The sequence below is a fragment of the Ostrinia nubilalis genome, chromosome 1, assembly GCF_963855985.1.
Source record: "Ostrinia nubilalis chromosome 1, ilOstNubi1.1, whole genome shotgun sequence".
Taxonomy (NCBI): Eukaryota; Metazoa; Arthropoda; class Insecta; order Lepidoptera; family Crambidae; genus Ostrinia; species Ostrinia nubilalis.
In genome coordinates this window covers 6,330,301-6,346,801 of record NC_087088.1, presented here as the reverse complement: position 1 = coordinate 6,346,801, position 16,501 = coordinate 6,330,301, and the positions used below count along the sequence as shown (strand labels likewise).

At 37.3% G+C, this 16,501-nt stretch overlaps 1 protein-coding gene across 1 annotated transcript; it reads right to left on the bottom strand.

The window, feature by feature from the left end:
• Positions 1-5,998: 5,998 nt before the first annotated feature.
• LOC135077149 (sodium-coupled monocarboxylate transporter 1-like) lies at positions 5,999-8,889 on the bottom strand. The gene is made up of 7 exons (XM_063971706.1): positions 8,788-8,889; positions 8,651-8,702; positions 8,501-8,568; positions 8,268-8,422; positions 7,787-7,927; positions 7,267-7,485; positions 5,999-6,146 (listed from the first exon to the last, which is right to left on the bottom strand). The coding sequence occupies exons 1-7, from the start codon at positions 8,887-8,889 to the stop codon at positions 5,999-6,001; spliced, it is 885 nt and encodes a 294-aa protein (XP_063827776.1).
• Positions 8,890-16,501: the final 7,612 nt, after the last annotated feature.

Genomic DNA, 16,501 nt, shown 5'->3' with positions numbered 1-16,501 from the left:
CATAATTTTCTTTGACAGGTGACAATTAAACCATAGACAATTGCCATATGAAAAACACACTTTTCCAATATTTTTGTTTGCCATGAGATTCTGGTACACCTATACCTCATTCTACCTTAAAATTAATAACTTAAATCAAGTCTTAATACCGTCACGGCTCAAGATTTTTTTGTCCATTTCAGCGTTCTTTTTACTCTTTTGACGTTGCGTTGACAGGAATTGTAGCTTTTGTGGTAAATAAAAGAAATATTGAGGAATATAACTTTCTATTCGGTTTAGAGCGCACACAAATCACAGAGTTCAAAATGGCAGTAACAATAGTGTCAACATAAAAAAACAAAACGGATTTCCGTATTGCCAACATACACAATATAAAATGGTTGCGTTCCATTTATTCTAACACCCTCCCCTGGAACGTAACCCTATTTTAGTTACACAATACAAATGCTTATCAGCAGTAGTACCCTTAGTTAAATTATCAGCAATCATGTCTTCACCTTTAACATAACAAAATTTAACATTTAAATTATTAACATGATCCTTCAGAAAATGATAACGAATGTCTATATGCTTAGACCTAGGTAAGTAACAGTCATTCATAGATAACTTGATCGCACTCTGGTTGTCACTGAAGATGACGAGCGGGCCGTGCGGCGGCTGGCCGAGCTCGCCGTGCAGCTGCTGCAGCCACAACGCTTCCTGCGTCGCAGAGGACATCGACATGTACTCGGCCTCGGCTGTCGACAAGGCAACAGTCTGCTGTTTATGTGACCGCCAAGAGATGGCGCCACCCTGTAACATAAAAATGTAACCTGTGCACGATTTTCGGTCGCACACATCTCCTGCCCAATCTGCATCACAATATCCTGTGATTTTCTCATTACCATCTTTAGTGTAAATCAATTTCAAATCTTTTGTGCCCTGTAGATATCGAAATATTCTCTTCACTGCAGTCCAATGCGTAGCCTTGGGATTGTTGTTGAATCTGCTCAGTGTGTTAACTGCAAATGATATATCTGGCCGGGTAACCTGAGCCAGATAAAGCAATGAACCAATAGCTTGTTGATATGGACAGTTTAACAATGCTTCTTGTTCTTCATTTTCATTAAATTTCATACCAACTTCAATAGGTGTTTTCACAGGTTTGCAGTCCGACATTCTGAATCTTGCTAATGTTTCTTTAATATATTTCTCCTGATCCAATACAACATCACTTCCACACCTAGTGATGTGCATGCCCAAGCACTGGCTAGCTGGGCCTAGATCTTTCATTTCCAAGTGTTCTTTTAATTTTTCCTTAAATAACATCTTTGTAGACTCTTGAGCAGTAAATAAAATTAGATCATCAACCCAGACAGCTATAAATGTGTTCTGTTCTATATTGAAATAAACACATGGATCTGTTTTCGATTGTTGCATTCCCAACTCATGTAGGACTTTGTTAAGTTTGACATTCCAAAGCCTACTGGCCTGTTTTAGCCCATATATCGATTTATGTAGAATGCATACCTGAGATCCCTGTTTATACTGTTCTGGTTGCTCCATATAGATAGTTTTATCTATCTCTCCTTGCAAAAAGGCTGATACAGCATCCATTTGATCTATTTCCAGATTATATTTAGCTGCCAATGCAAACAAGTAGCGGATAGTGGTGTACCTGACAACTGGTGAGTATGTTTCTTCATAGTCTAATCCATTTCTCTGAGCATAGCCTTTTATTACAAGCCTAGCCTTGTAACTGGTGATATTTCCACTCTGGTCGGTTTTCGTTTTGAATACCCACTTATAGGGTAGAGCCTTTTTTCCCGGTGGAAGGTCTGTCAAACTCCAGGTTTCATTTTTCATTAAAGAATTGTATTCTTTATCCATCGCCTTCTTCCATTCTGTGGCTTGAGGTGATGACAGAGCCTCTTCTACAGTCTGTGGATCAGATGAGTCAGTGTACAAACACAAATAACTATTTTTGTCACTCTCTTCATTCCTTTGCTTCTGAGACCGCAATGATCTTACTGTGATGTTGCTGTTAACATCCTGCTGCCGTCTCACTGAACACGGTGGATGGTAAGTTTCATCAGAATCTCCAACATCAGTTTCATACTCACTTGAGTCTTCATGGACATCCGAGTCATTGGGCTCCGGAGTGAGTATTTCGGGATCAGAACTGTCTTTGCTGCTCTCACTTTCCACTGTATCACAATCAACAGGGAGATTTGCATGTGTATTCACAGTTTCTATAAAAGTGACATCTCTACTTTTTACTATTTTCTTTGTTTCAGGGTCAAACAATCGGTAACCCTTCGAGTTTTCACAATAGCCAACTAGTATCATCCTTGATGATTTCTTGTCCCACTTTTGGCGTTTTTCTTTTGGAACATAGACCATAGCAACAGAGCCAAATATCTTCATGTGTGACAAGTTGGGTTTCCGTCCTTTCCAAATTTCAAATGGAGTTTTACCTTCTAGTGCCTTTGTTGGTGACCGGTTGACAACATATGCTGCAGTCGCCACAGCTTCAGCCCACAAGCTCTTTTCCAAACCAGCATAAAATAGCATGCACCTCGCTCGCTCAACCAGGGTTCGGTTCATCCGTTCAGCGAGGCCGTTGTGCTGAGGCGTGTAGGGAGTGGACGTCTGGTGAACAATACCATGATTAGACAAAAACTTCTCAAAATTATGATTACAATATTCTTTGCCATTATCTGTGCGTATAATTTTGATTTTGTGGTCCAATTCATTCTCTACCTTTGACTTGAAATCCTTAAAGGTGTCCAGAACATTCATTTTATCTTTGAGAAAGTACAAATGGACCTTTCGGGTAAAGTCGTCGATGAAAGTGATAAAGTATTTCATACCTCCATATGATATGTTCTCCATCGGGCCGCACAAATCAGAATGTATTAGTTCCAGTGGTCTTGTTGCTCTGGAACCAACATTTTTGAATGGCAGTCTGGCTTGTTTCCCTTCCAGACAGTGGGTACAGGTGACATTACTTACATTCTGAGTCAGAGTCACACCCTCAGCACAACCAGGCAGCTTCTTCACATCTGTAACATTCAGATGGCCCATACGTAAATGCCATAAGTAAACATTATTACAGTTTGTGTCACTAGATGATAAGTGAGCCATTTCTCCGCTAGTGTCCATGATATACAAGTTATTATTTAATGTTGCAGTACATATGATGTCTCCTTTGATGTTTCTAATAAAACATCCTCTGTTATCAAATGTAACATTAAATCCACCTTTCACTATAGTGCTAACTGAGAGAAGATTAGCAGCTAGTCCAGGAACAAATAAAACATTTTTTACCTGAATTTTATGTTCCTTATTTACTTGAATATCTACACAACCAACTCCCTTGACAGCCAATGGTTCCCTGTTGGCAACTGTAATGTGTTTCACTGACGGCTCGGTGACATTGTACATCCAGTCTTCTCTACTTGTCATGTGCATGGATGCACCGGAGTCAATCAACCATTTATCACTGTTGTCACCAATGGTAGCTGAAAAAGCTGCAACAAAACTAGAAGTTTCTCCTTTATTACTTGTAGTTGATGGTTTCTTTGGCTGCTTACAAAACTTTGCAAAATGTCCTTGTTTGTTGCAATTGAAACATCTCGGTCCTTTTGATTTAGGTGGCTGATCTTTGCTCTTCGTTTTCTTGGAGTTTGTATAGAATGCAGTAGATGTTGATGTTTTTATTTCCTGAATAAGTTTGGATTTCACCGTGTCAGCACTGATTACTATACCAGAACTCTCCAGCCCCATGATCATGGGCTTATATTCATCAGGCAGTCCAGCCAACATTAGGGTCCCGAGCCACTCATCGTTCACATCAAATCCTATGTTCCGCAGTTTGTGCGCTGTGGTCATTATCTTACTGACATAGGTTTCAACACTGTTATTCGATTCTAAAGTGGTGTTTATCAAGTCTTTAAGCAAACCAACTCTTCTTGTAAGGCCATTGTCATCAAAAGCTCTCTGTAAGCTATCCCACACCTGTTTTGCCGTTGAGCATTCCTGAACATGGACATAATTCTGGGGATCCAGTAGCAAAATTAGCTTGGCCTTCGCCTTGACATCCTTGGCAGCATCAACAGGTTTGTTATCAGGCGGTTCCACACAGCACCACAAATCCTCGTGCTCTAAATATGTTTTCATGCTGAATTTCCAGGTGGCAAAGTTCTCTCGCCCGATCAGCTTTTCGAGACTGAACATATTTGCACTCATCCTGACGCGTTTTCACTAGTTAAGCAAGCAAGCAAGCGTTTTTCACAAACACGTTGATGTACATAACCTCAATTCGGACTTCAATTGGAATTTCACCGACTGATTGAAGATTTTCTGATTTCTTCCAGATTTACCACAACTACGCTCTGCTACCATGAAGGAATTGTAGCTTTTGTGGTAAATAAAAGAAATATTGAGGAATATAACTTTCTATTCGGTTTAGAGCGCACACAAATCACAGAGTTCAAAATGGCAGTAACAATAGTGTCAACATAAAAAAACTAAACGGATTTCCGTATTGCCAACATACACAATATAAAATGGTTGCGTTCCATTTATTCTAACAGCTTTTACCTAAATTCGCGCGGAATATTTTTGTGAAATGGCTCTTAATATTATTCATGATAATTCATGCTAAATCATGTATTTCCTCCGCCATTTTCCGCAGTTTGGCACCTCACGTCACATCATTTTACCGAAGTCAGCCCTACCTATAGCTTCGGCGCAGTGCCGATCACTGACGTTTGTCAACAAAATGGTGCTTGACTCTTGAGACAGGCTAAATTACACCATATTGTTAATGACATTGAGCATACATTTTTTTAAATACCTTCGCGAAGTAAAACTTCTGTACGTAGCACCTACTTATTATTATTCTGTGGTAGTATTGGTGGTAGTATTGTCCGAAAGGAAGCACGTGCTATACTCGTAGGTGTCATTAATAAAATTATCATTTTGTGGCAGGACTAATTCGAGTGGTTCCCGTTTTGACTTCGGCCTGTGATCACTGCGCTTCTCTGAAGCCATAATAATTATCCATTTGGCAAAGGAATTAATTACGTTTCGCGCATCATCTAATAATATTGAGAAACTTTCAAAGTTCGAGAAATAAGACCTGATGATCAATCTAGTAATCGAAAGACAAGAGACCAATATCAAGGATAAGGAGTTGAGGAGGTAGTAACAGACATGAAAGCTATAGAAAGCTTATCGACAGCCCACAACAAGATAAGAAAAATCGACGTCACACACAAAGAAACGGCGCAAAATGAAGAAGAATATCTATTACAACGGGACTCTAGAAGGTTCTTGAAGATTGGTGACGCATGTTGGCTACAGCTACCTATTTTACCGACTAAAGCCTCAGCAAGCTCCGTTGGAATCTTGAAGTTGATAGGATGACAATGGGCCGCTATGGTTGTGAGCTTTTCAGCATTCATCTGTCAGAGCTTTCCCGCGTATGTGAAGAAGCACTATCGATATTATGTTATTCTTCATTTTCATTAACTAAGAGGTAAGTATACCTATGTGCTATGATTTTTAGTTTCGATAAACAGGGCTGACGCAAAAACAAATGTGGTGAAATATTTTTTTTATTTATTATTTCAAACTTATTGCGAACAAATTAATAAGAGAAAACTTTATTAAAAATGTAAGTACAAATAGGTACATATACTTTCAACTTTTTATGATCTTAATGATTTGTTAAGAATGTTAATATATACCTAATTTATATTTCACAAATTATGAATAGTCCCATTAACCCCTCGCACTAAACTATCATTCATGTATCAAAGTCATGCATTGACCTTTTACCACAGTTTTACTGCATAAGGTCACAAGCGGTCAAAAGCGAAATAAATATCTATCTAAGAGGACGCACATAAGAGGCGATCTCCCCTCTGTCTATCATTACAGTTGATCTATCGCCTTATCGCATGAATCCAAAGCGTATTATGACGTGTCAGGAAATCTTATCTCATTACAATCACTCACCTACACACACAGCTCCTAGTATGACGACTACCGCCCTTATCATCACTTGTGTTTGTTTATGAGTTAGTTTTTTGAAGAACGGCTTCCAGAAGTCTTCTAACACAACCGCCGCCATAGAGTTTAAGCCCGTTGATAAAGAGCTACAATCAATACATTTGTGAATAAACACAAAGTTGAAAAACTAAGAATATTTTAGGTAATGTAAGGAAGTCTAGGACTTTAGTAAGCCTGCCTAAGTAAAGTTTAAATTAGCTTCTGTTATACCACGGGAATCAATGTATTGTGTGGCGTTATTATATCATTCAAAAGTCGTGGTGACATGGCATAGCGCAGCGTAGTGAATGTTGCCTAAGCTCTACAAGAACACTTCGTCGTATCTAAGTCAGTTTAAAAGTTACTTAAGCCTAGGCGCAGACCATCGATTTTTCGTCGGCCGATAGTTTATTCAGGCTTTGGTCGCGGATTTGGTCGATTCTTCATACCTACAATTTAAAATCGGGCACAACTATCGGCTACTAACTAAAAATCGATGGTCTGCGCCTAGTCTAAAACCGGCCAAGTGCGTGTCGGACTCACGCACAAAGGGTTCCGTACCATTGATTTATGAATTGTTTTTTTAATTTAAGTTATTTGTGTGAAAGATTACGCGGTAATAAGCGGTTTACGATTTACGAGGTATTAAAAAAAAACTACTTACTAGATCTCGTTCAAAACAATTTTCGTTGGTAGTTTTTATAGTAATCATCATGTTTTTTTTAGATTTTTCATTTTCTTATTTTAGAAGTTAGAGGGGGGGGGGGGGGACCAACTTTTTTCCACTTTGGAAGCGTCTGTCACGCAAACTATTCGGTTTAGAAAAAAAATATTTTAAAAACCTCGATATCATTTTTGAAGACCTATCCATAGATACCACCCACGTATGTGTTTGATGAAAAAAAAAAATTTTGAGTTTCAGTTCTAAGTATGGGGAGCCCCCAATATTTATTATTATTTTTTTATTTTTGCATCAAAATCTTAATGCGGTTCACAGAATACATCTACCTACCAAGTTTCAACAGTATATCTCTTATAGTTTCGGAAAAATATGGCTGTGACATACGGACGGACAGACGGACAGACAGACATGACGAATCTATAAGGGTTCCGTTTTTTGCCATTTGGCTACGGAACCCTAAAAAGCAATAATTATCTGTTTAAAAGAAGATAATTATGTGTTTCATATTTACGCAACGTCCAAGTTTGGAAAACATAAACCAGTACCTTAACGCTGCACTAAAGACACCAGCCACAAAGAGTCCGGACAATCCCTTCCACTCCGCGAAGACGTCCATCACAAGCAATGGTAACAGCTGGTCTTTGGCCAGAGCCAGGCGAGAGTTCAGCGGGTCACAGTTGAAGTACCAAGCGACCGCTAGAAGACCGCTGTACGCGCAAATGAAGATTATACAGATGATCCCGCCGAGGAAGCCCCAGACGACTCTAAAAATTTGTTAAAAATGTGTTTTATTTCACTACATTTAAGATAAATACAGTAAGTATACAGCAGACTACATAGGTCATAAATAAACTGAATAAGGTATTATTCATAATCCCTAAAAGTACTTAAGTGGTGTTACAATTTGAAAATATTAATTGTTCATGTTGAAAAGTTAAATTGGTTTTCGCAATTTTTGCTCTCATGCGCAGCTCAACTTATGCGCAGCCAGTTGTAGAATGGGCCAATATACAAATATTACAACTACTGAATTTGTATTCACCATGAAAAGTAGGTATTTCCCACCTTTTGGATATTTTCAAGTCTGGAAGCGATAGGAACCTCTGCATCATCGATTGGTTTACGGCGATGTTCCCAATCCAATAGAAGGTGGAGCCGATGGACACTGACAGGATAGTATGCCTCACTGTCAAGTCTGGTGAAAGCCTACAAATTTTGTTATTTATTAATTCACTGCTGTATATACAGTGTATGTACACAATGTACTATCGGCCACAGTTCCAGCTACTCATTTCCTGTCACGTCGTCTAGTTCTATCGTAAAGAAACACCATTTGATGAGAGCGAGAGAAAGAACGGAAATGAGTAGCTGGAACTGTGGCCGATAGTACAGTCGACAGCATACCAGAATATAATTTCGTTACAAAATAACACATATTACTTCATACGTAAGATACCGCAGTGATGATTGGCTTGATCTGCTGTCTGTACCTACTCAAATTGTCCCACATCCAATTAAGTTAAACATTTCTGATTCAGCTACTTACGTAGGAAATTCCAATCGACCAGTATCCCAGTTTCGTTCTAACACAGTTTGGAGACCTCCAACATTTATTGTTCCTTTTATAATAACTAGGATCATTGCTAGAACCATAACAATGGTTTGTATGACGTCTGTCCATACTACGGCTTTTAGACCTCCCTGAAAAAAGCACAGTTTTTGTTCAATTTTATAATATGAGCTTCCACTTATTCGTAGCTGTATTAGTTTTTTATTTACCAGGCAGGTGTAAAATATACAGACGCAGCACACTATCGGCGTAACAATATGGATATTTATACCAGTAACTGTAAAAATAAGTATTAAATTACAGTCTTTCATTATGCTTCCGTATTCTTAGTAACTATAAAAATACAAATTAAAATCTACCTTGGTTAAAAGCCAACGCGGGAACGTAAACTACTATAGGAAGCCAAGCCATCTGAAATGAAAAACACATGAAATGTAAATAAAATTGAAAATAAAACCATGATAATAAAACAGTCCATTAATAGAATATGACTTACCAGGTAAACACTGAAAATCGCTGAACCAAATATTCTTAACCGCTTATCGAAGCGAAGTTCCAGATACTGAAAAAATCTTAGTTGTTTAAATGCAATGGACATGGAAAACTGGCAAACAAAAACAGGACAAAAGTTTATCCTAAAATCTTGTTTTGGCTTTCACTACATTTCTTAACATATTCAAATAATGCAGGTTCTGATTAACAGAACCGATTTACCAATAATTTTCTTTCTCTCAAAGCAATTTAACATGGCTGTGAAAAGGTAGGTAAGGAATACAGGAGCTCTACAACCCATTTTTTAAGAAATAGCCTATGCATATAGGCTATAAAATATTTTCAAAAACTATAGTCCAAAATCTTTGATAAAATTCTACGTTTAATAAATAAATTAGATAACATATTATTAATACTTTTTTTTTCAGTACGGTTTTAGTACTTGTTTTTCAGAAATTCTACGATTTAACTAAACTTCTAAAGTGTTTATATTTTATGCATAATTTATTAACTTCTAAAATATACATATATCCTATTGATAGATGACGTGCTTCGTATTTTATTAAAATTATTACCCGACTAGGTTAAAAAGGTGTGGAATGTTATTTTGGAGATAACTTGGTTCCATAGAAATATAGAGAGATGCTAAGTAATGCGCTGAGTTCGAAACTCAGTGTCGTATTAGAAATTCACACACACAAAGAAATCAAATTATGTGCTCATTATCCACTGCAGTATCAGTATTCAACGTCCGAATAATCTTTAGTACTATTCAAGCAATATAAACTGTTTACATAATGACGTCGCTACTGTCATCATTGCTTTCACAAGCAATATGTTCCAATTTGTCCCTTGTCACATTTCCCTTTAGTTTCTGTGATCTGTGCTTGTTTCTAAGTTGATATCAATGAAATATTCCTTAGTACTTTTGATTTAAATTATTTTTTTTATTTTGACACGTGTTTGAAAAATCAAGGTGTGATTACAATAAAATAACAAGTGAAAACGTAACATTGCATTGCAACTCGCAATTTCGCAATATTGATGAGGAGATTCCATTGGAAAGTCTGTATTCATTCCTAGGATTACCCTAACACCATCAAATTCAAAAGAATTCAAGAGAGTGCAGTTTCTCATGCTTAGAGACCACGGTTTAAAATAGTGTGGTTGCATAGAGCCTGCAACGGGCAACCGCGTGCGCAGCTGCTCATAGTAATTTTCGATACAAAAGCAAGTGTTGGCGCCCTCACGAGTTTTAGCGGAGTGCCATAAGGTAGCGCGAGTAGACTTAATGGAAATCTATGCTTCTCCGACGACCAGTTGTATGTGGAATACTCCAGAGTATGCGCACACAATAGCCTGGTGATTTTAGCACCTAAAGGAAAAACAAAAAAGAAATCTGCGGCAGGTGTAGTGTTTTAATTTTGTTTTAGAAAAATCTCATAATTTTGTAAGTATTCAAATATTGAAACATAATAATTTGTAGATTTTATATCAAAAAATATAATCATTTAACAAAATTAATTTTCTTAGAAATTTTAATTCTATTAGAACCATTTTCCACTTCATCGCAGAAGAAGTCGCGGGCAAAAAGCTAGTATGAAATATGTAGTATTGCCCGCGGCTTCACCCGCTTGAAATTTAGTTTGTCACAGATCGTCATAAATTATAGCCTATACATTGTTATTCTGGTCGACGCCAGGGATGGATGAGCGTCTCTGTCGCTGGCGACAGGGTCTTAGGGTTCAGGGTTCATGGCGTAGGTCTCAGGCAAAATGAAATCCACTCGTAGAAATTAATAAACTCAGTGTATTCACGAAAATAATTACACACAGCACTAGAGTCGTATCGGAACTGAGTAAACCAAAGTTCTTGCGATAGGAACGTCCGACCCGAGTGATAGTTGAACACAGACTGCTAGTACTGCTGTACTGTACTGTAAAGTTTCATCAAAATCTGTTCAGTAGTTTTTGCGTGAAAGTGTAACAAACATCCAGACATCCACACAAACTTTCGTATTTATAATATTAGTAAGACTAGTAAGAAGTAAGATAGTAAAATGAATTATTTTAGTTATTTGTTTACAAATAATAATAAATTTATTTATTTATTTCTTAGCTCTGTCTGAAAATGGATCTGGAGGAGATGCAATGGCCACCTCCGTAACAAAACAATAGAACCCTATGGAGTTTGGGCTTGTGTGATTTGCCTTGACGAATATTTCGTATCCAGGGTCCGATGATGGAGCTGTAAGGGGGCAGATTTTTTTCACTATGTGACTGTCTTTATTTTGTACTTAATATATATTTTACATATTTATACCTATTCGTGTTTCATTATGAATCGAAATATAAAAGACTTAATAAACTCTATTAAAAAGTTAAATTAATTTATCAAGTTTGAATACCTCATTCTACCTTAAAATTAATAACTTAAATCAAGTCTTAATACCGTCACGGCTCAAGATTTTTTTGTCCATTTCAGCGTTCTTTTTACTCTTTTGACGTTGCGTTGACAGCTTTTACCTAAATTCGCGCGGAATATTTTTGTGAAATGGCTCTTAATATTATTCATGATAATTCATGCTAAATCATGTATTTCCTCCGCCATTTTCCGCAGTTTGGCACCTCACGTCACATCATTTTACCGAAGTCAGCCCTACCTATAGCTTCGGCGCAGTGCCGATCACTGACGTTTGTCAACAAAATGGTGCTTGACTCTTGAGACAGGCTAAATTACACCATATTGTTAATGACATTGAGCATACATTTTTTTAAATACCTTCGCGAAGTAAAACTTCTGTACGTAGCACCTACTTATTATTATTCTGTGGTAGTATTGGTGGTAGTATTGTCCGAAAGGAAGCACGTGCTATACTCGTAGGTGTCATTAATAAAATTATCATTTTGTGGCAGGACTAATTCGAGTGGTTCCCGTTTTGACTTCGGCCTGTGATCACTGCGCTTCTCTGAAGCCATAATAATTATCCATTTGGCAAAGGAATTAATTACGTTTCGCGCATCATCTAATAATATTGAGAAACTTTCAAAGTTCGAGAAATAAGACCTGATGATCAATCTAGTAATCGAAAGACAAGAGACCAATATCAAGGATAAGGAGTTGAGGAGGTAGTAACAGACATGAAAGCTATAGAAAGCTTATCGACAGCCCACAACAAGATAAGAAAAATCGACGTCACACACAAAGAAACGGCGCAAAATGAAGAAGAATATCTATTACAACGGGACTCTAGAAGGTTCTTGAAGATTGGTGACGCATGTTGGCTACAGCTACCTATTTTACCGACTAAAGCCTCAGCAAGCTCCGTTGGAATCTTGAAGTTGATAGGATGACAATGGGCCGCTATGGTTGTGAGCTTTTCAGCATTCATCTGTCAGAGCTTTCCCGCGTATGTGAAGAAGCACTATCGATATTATGTTATTCTTCATTTTCATTAACTAAGAGGTAAGTATACCTATGTGCTATGATTTTTAGTTTCGATAAACAGGGCTGACGCAAAAACAAATGTGGTGAAATATTTTTTTTATTTATTATTTCAAACTTATTGCGAACAAATTAATAAGAGAAAACTTTATTAAAAATGTAAGTACAAATAGGTACATATACTTTCAACTTTTTATGATCTTAATGATTTGTTAAGAATGTTAATATATACCTAATTTATATTTCACAAATTATGAATAGTCCCATTAACCCCTCGCACTAAACTAAAATGCTTGTGTGGGCGTACCACATTAGTCGAGTGGCGGCGGGGTTCGAACCAGCGCATTTGTTTTGTACCACGCAACCAGGGAGTTTGTACCAGTTGCACCCTATACATACCTACATACTAATGTGACGTACTTCTACGTTAATATTTTACATAACAATCTTAATCGTTATAACTTCATTACGTTCCATTCATAAGCTGTTTAAAATGATTTGTTATCAAACTAGGCATTGATATTACATTTTATCACCAAATTCATATAACAAAGTCCCCCGCCGAGTCTGTCTATCCTAATAGAGAGAGTGGTTCATGCGGAAGGTTTGTTAAATTAATTTATTATAAGTAGGTCAATTATTTCTTAAGGAGAAAACCAGCATCTTTTTATGACGGTATTTGAGCGATGGAGTCTTTCTGTGACAGAACATTCGCGCAAGCGAAGCCACTTGAAAAATCTAGTATTAGGTAAATACCTCCTGGCCTATCAGTCTAATGCCTGATTTTTATCATGTGCCTAACACCTAATCTAGTAATCACATAAAAGCAATGTCATTTTGTGACGAGCATGAGGTGGAAATGATGCTTACGCCGGGAGCAGCAAACACTGCGTTACCGTGTTTCGGATGTGAGATCTCGGCGATAAGCTTAAGTCCGGCTATTTGTGGGCGGCTCTGTGTTTCGTCTCGATGGGTCTCTTGCACGCAAAGAATGTCACAATTGGTTTTGCGGCAAAGGTTAGACAGAATCTCTGATTTGTCCTGCGAGAACCCTTCAATATTAATCGAGACTACACACAGGCACGGTTTTGTGAGCGGACTGGTTGAACTTCGGTTTGTCATCGTGGTGCAGTAATTCGTTTCACGGCTTCTGCCGCTACTCACGGGGAGGGCCCGAGCAAAGGAGTCGCTCTACGGGAAGGCTTACTGCATCCCCCCCATATTGGTTTTGTTCCCCAGTCGATGAGGCACCTGATGTCATGCCCTGAGTGCCCAAGCAACTGCACTCAGGAGGATTTGATGAGTGCTACTGACAACGCCACTCTTGTGGCGGAGTTTTGGGCTGACACTGTATAGGTTTGTTGTCGACACGAAAAGAAGAAGATAAAAGCAATTATTTGCAATCAGATTTATTTTATTATATGTACTGATACTAAAGTTCTCCAAAGTAAGATAAAAGTAATCCCAACTAATATTATAAATGCGAAAGTAACTCTGTCTGTCTGTCTGTCTGTTACGCTTTCCCGCTTAAACCTCGCAACCGATTTTGATGAAATTTGCATAGAGATAGTTTGAGTCCCGGGAAAGAACATAGGATAGTTTTTATACCGGTTTTTGAAACAGGGACGCGCGCGATAAAGTTTTTCTGTGACAGACAAAATTCCACGCGGGCGAAGCCGCGGGCGGAAAGCTAGTACTGATATAATACTTGATTTTGAACTAATATTGATAACTGTGGTTAAAGACAATGGAAAGTTTTAATATCAGGAATCATATAATTTCATCTGAATCATACGTAATTATTTATAAACTTACTCGTAGTACATATTTATTAGTATTTATTGTACATCCAGCTTCGTAACATGTACAGTCGACGGCATATAATATTTCAAATTCAAAAAATTATGAATTTGAATTTTGCATATATTTCACCGATTGAAAATAAGTAGCACCTATTTCTTATTATGTTTAATGGCAATCAAACCTCTTATGGTTAATTTGTGCCAATGTCAAGTGGTAATTGATATTTAACTCGAACAATAGAACATAGGTGTTTTAGTTGTATTGTTTTTTCATTTCATTCATTGATTCCTTAGAGACAATGTATTCCCGTAAGATGTTGTCGAGACGTCATCGGGTCCAAAGCGAGTTGTTCACAATATGACATCTCGCTTGAAACGCACTCAAATTGAAAGTGTTTCAATGTTTTTACAAAATCACTTCATTTGACTTTGCATACTAAAGACCAGTTAATTGTAAAATTAAAAGCATCAAAACAGATCGACTATGCTTTTCAATCAACTACCCTCCGGAATCCATAGGCCTATTACAATTTTATGATGACGTTCGGTCATCTTACAGAAGTCCGACTACTTTTCGAAAATTGAACCATTTGCAACTATCATTGCTATGCCTTGACAAATAAGTGTTCAGTCGGGTTCCCTACTTGTTTTCGAAAGTTGATGGTTCGATTTTTATTATATCGAACACGTTGTGTCGGTAATTCAGTTGTGCGATATTATATTGCATCAATGCTTTATTGGTGCGATGTAACGTTTGTGCGAAAAATCCTGTAGCGAAAAACCCTATAGCGATTGCTCATTACTTCTATAAATTTATTCCTTCGATAGTACCTAATGTCGGTTCGAAATGTCTATTAAATGGACTATTTACCACAAACTAAATACCATAATTTGTAATATAAACACAAATAAAATATCATACCTACATAGGTACATTCATGTTTTTATTATTTATTAATTTTAGGAATTACGACGACAGGCAATAAATTAAGGGGAATAAGTCAAGCCGCAAATATATTTTTTTACCACGGCCACCACGGCATCTAACCTCTGATTTTTTCGTCATTATTATTTACGCCTACCCACAAAACTGTGATTTTACAAATATAAAAGTAATGGTAACTATCAGAAACTAGGTACTCAATAATAAACAAATAAGTAATTATATTAAACATACTCAATCGCTGTAAATAAATAAATATTTTTTAACAAAAAATAAAACATTTTTTATTTACTATCATAATTTTTGTATCCAAAACACTGCTGCAAAAAGTAAAGAAAGTGTTTTTAGACGAGGAATATTATTCTACAGTAAAATATTACGTGAAAGATAATTAATAATTTATTTGGCTTTTTATATACAAATTAAATTTTAATTTTAATTCCCAGTAGCGGATTTTGACAAAATATTAGGTATGTAAATGTCAACAACAATAAATAACAACGCCGCTCGCTCGCTCACTATACCTACCGGCTGACGCAACTGTCACCCGTAAAGGTTCGGACAAACCAACGCGTGCAGCGATGGCGATGGCGATGGCGACCACTGCGCGTGCAAAAGTTGTTTCACACTGCCGCGACCGCGATGGCGATCACTGCGCGTGCAGGTTGTCACTGTCACCACAACTGTCACGTATATTGTCAATCACGCCTATTCGGCAAAATGGAAACTGAATTATATGATTTGTTTGGAGCTTTTGATGCAATTGAGACAGTGGAAACACTTTTTCACTCAAGTTTATTCAGGCGGCCATATATTATAGAATGAGACAGGATTACATGCGGTATAGGTAGTAGGTATTGGTTACTCATAACCAAGCTATATTTCTGGCTTCGTTTCGTTTCGTTTCCCTAGAGCCCTGACAATACCTTTTAATTAGATTTAAAGAAATGTTTGATAGGAAGGAGGACTGCACTAAGGCTTTCTTGGCCTCAGTGGGGGAAATGAAACACAACGCGGACGGTTGATATCTGGTTTATTACTGTTATTGCTATTGCTATATACAAGATTTACATAATGTACACAATTCAATGTGTCCAGTCCAACGTGCCGTCGGTATAGAGTGCCTACGGTGCACGTCCGTTCAGGGTTCATGGGCCAGTCGGCTAGCATGTTGTAGGTCGCGGTCGATGCTGACGTGCTCGTACAGTATCCTTGTGGGCAAGTAAGATTATAACCAATTCATCTTTTTCCTTGAGGGAAAAAATTTGCCCCCATTACCTTTTACCATTGTCGTTCTTATCGTTAAATCGCACAAAACTACACAGAACTCAATACAACATCTATCAAAATTTATTTTCATTTTCATTTTTGGTGCAACAGTCATCTTGACATTTACTTTTTTTAAGGCAAAGGAAATTACATTATGCACCCAAACCACAGAGTACATAATAGTCCAAATATCTTTTTTGTCTTTAATAATAACCCAAAAATACAAAAAGACATCAGTTTTGATCAATTAGGTGTTTCTA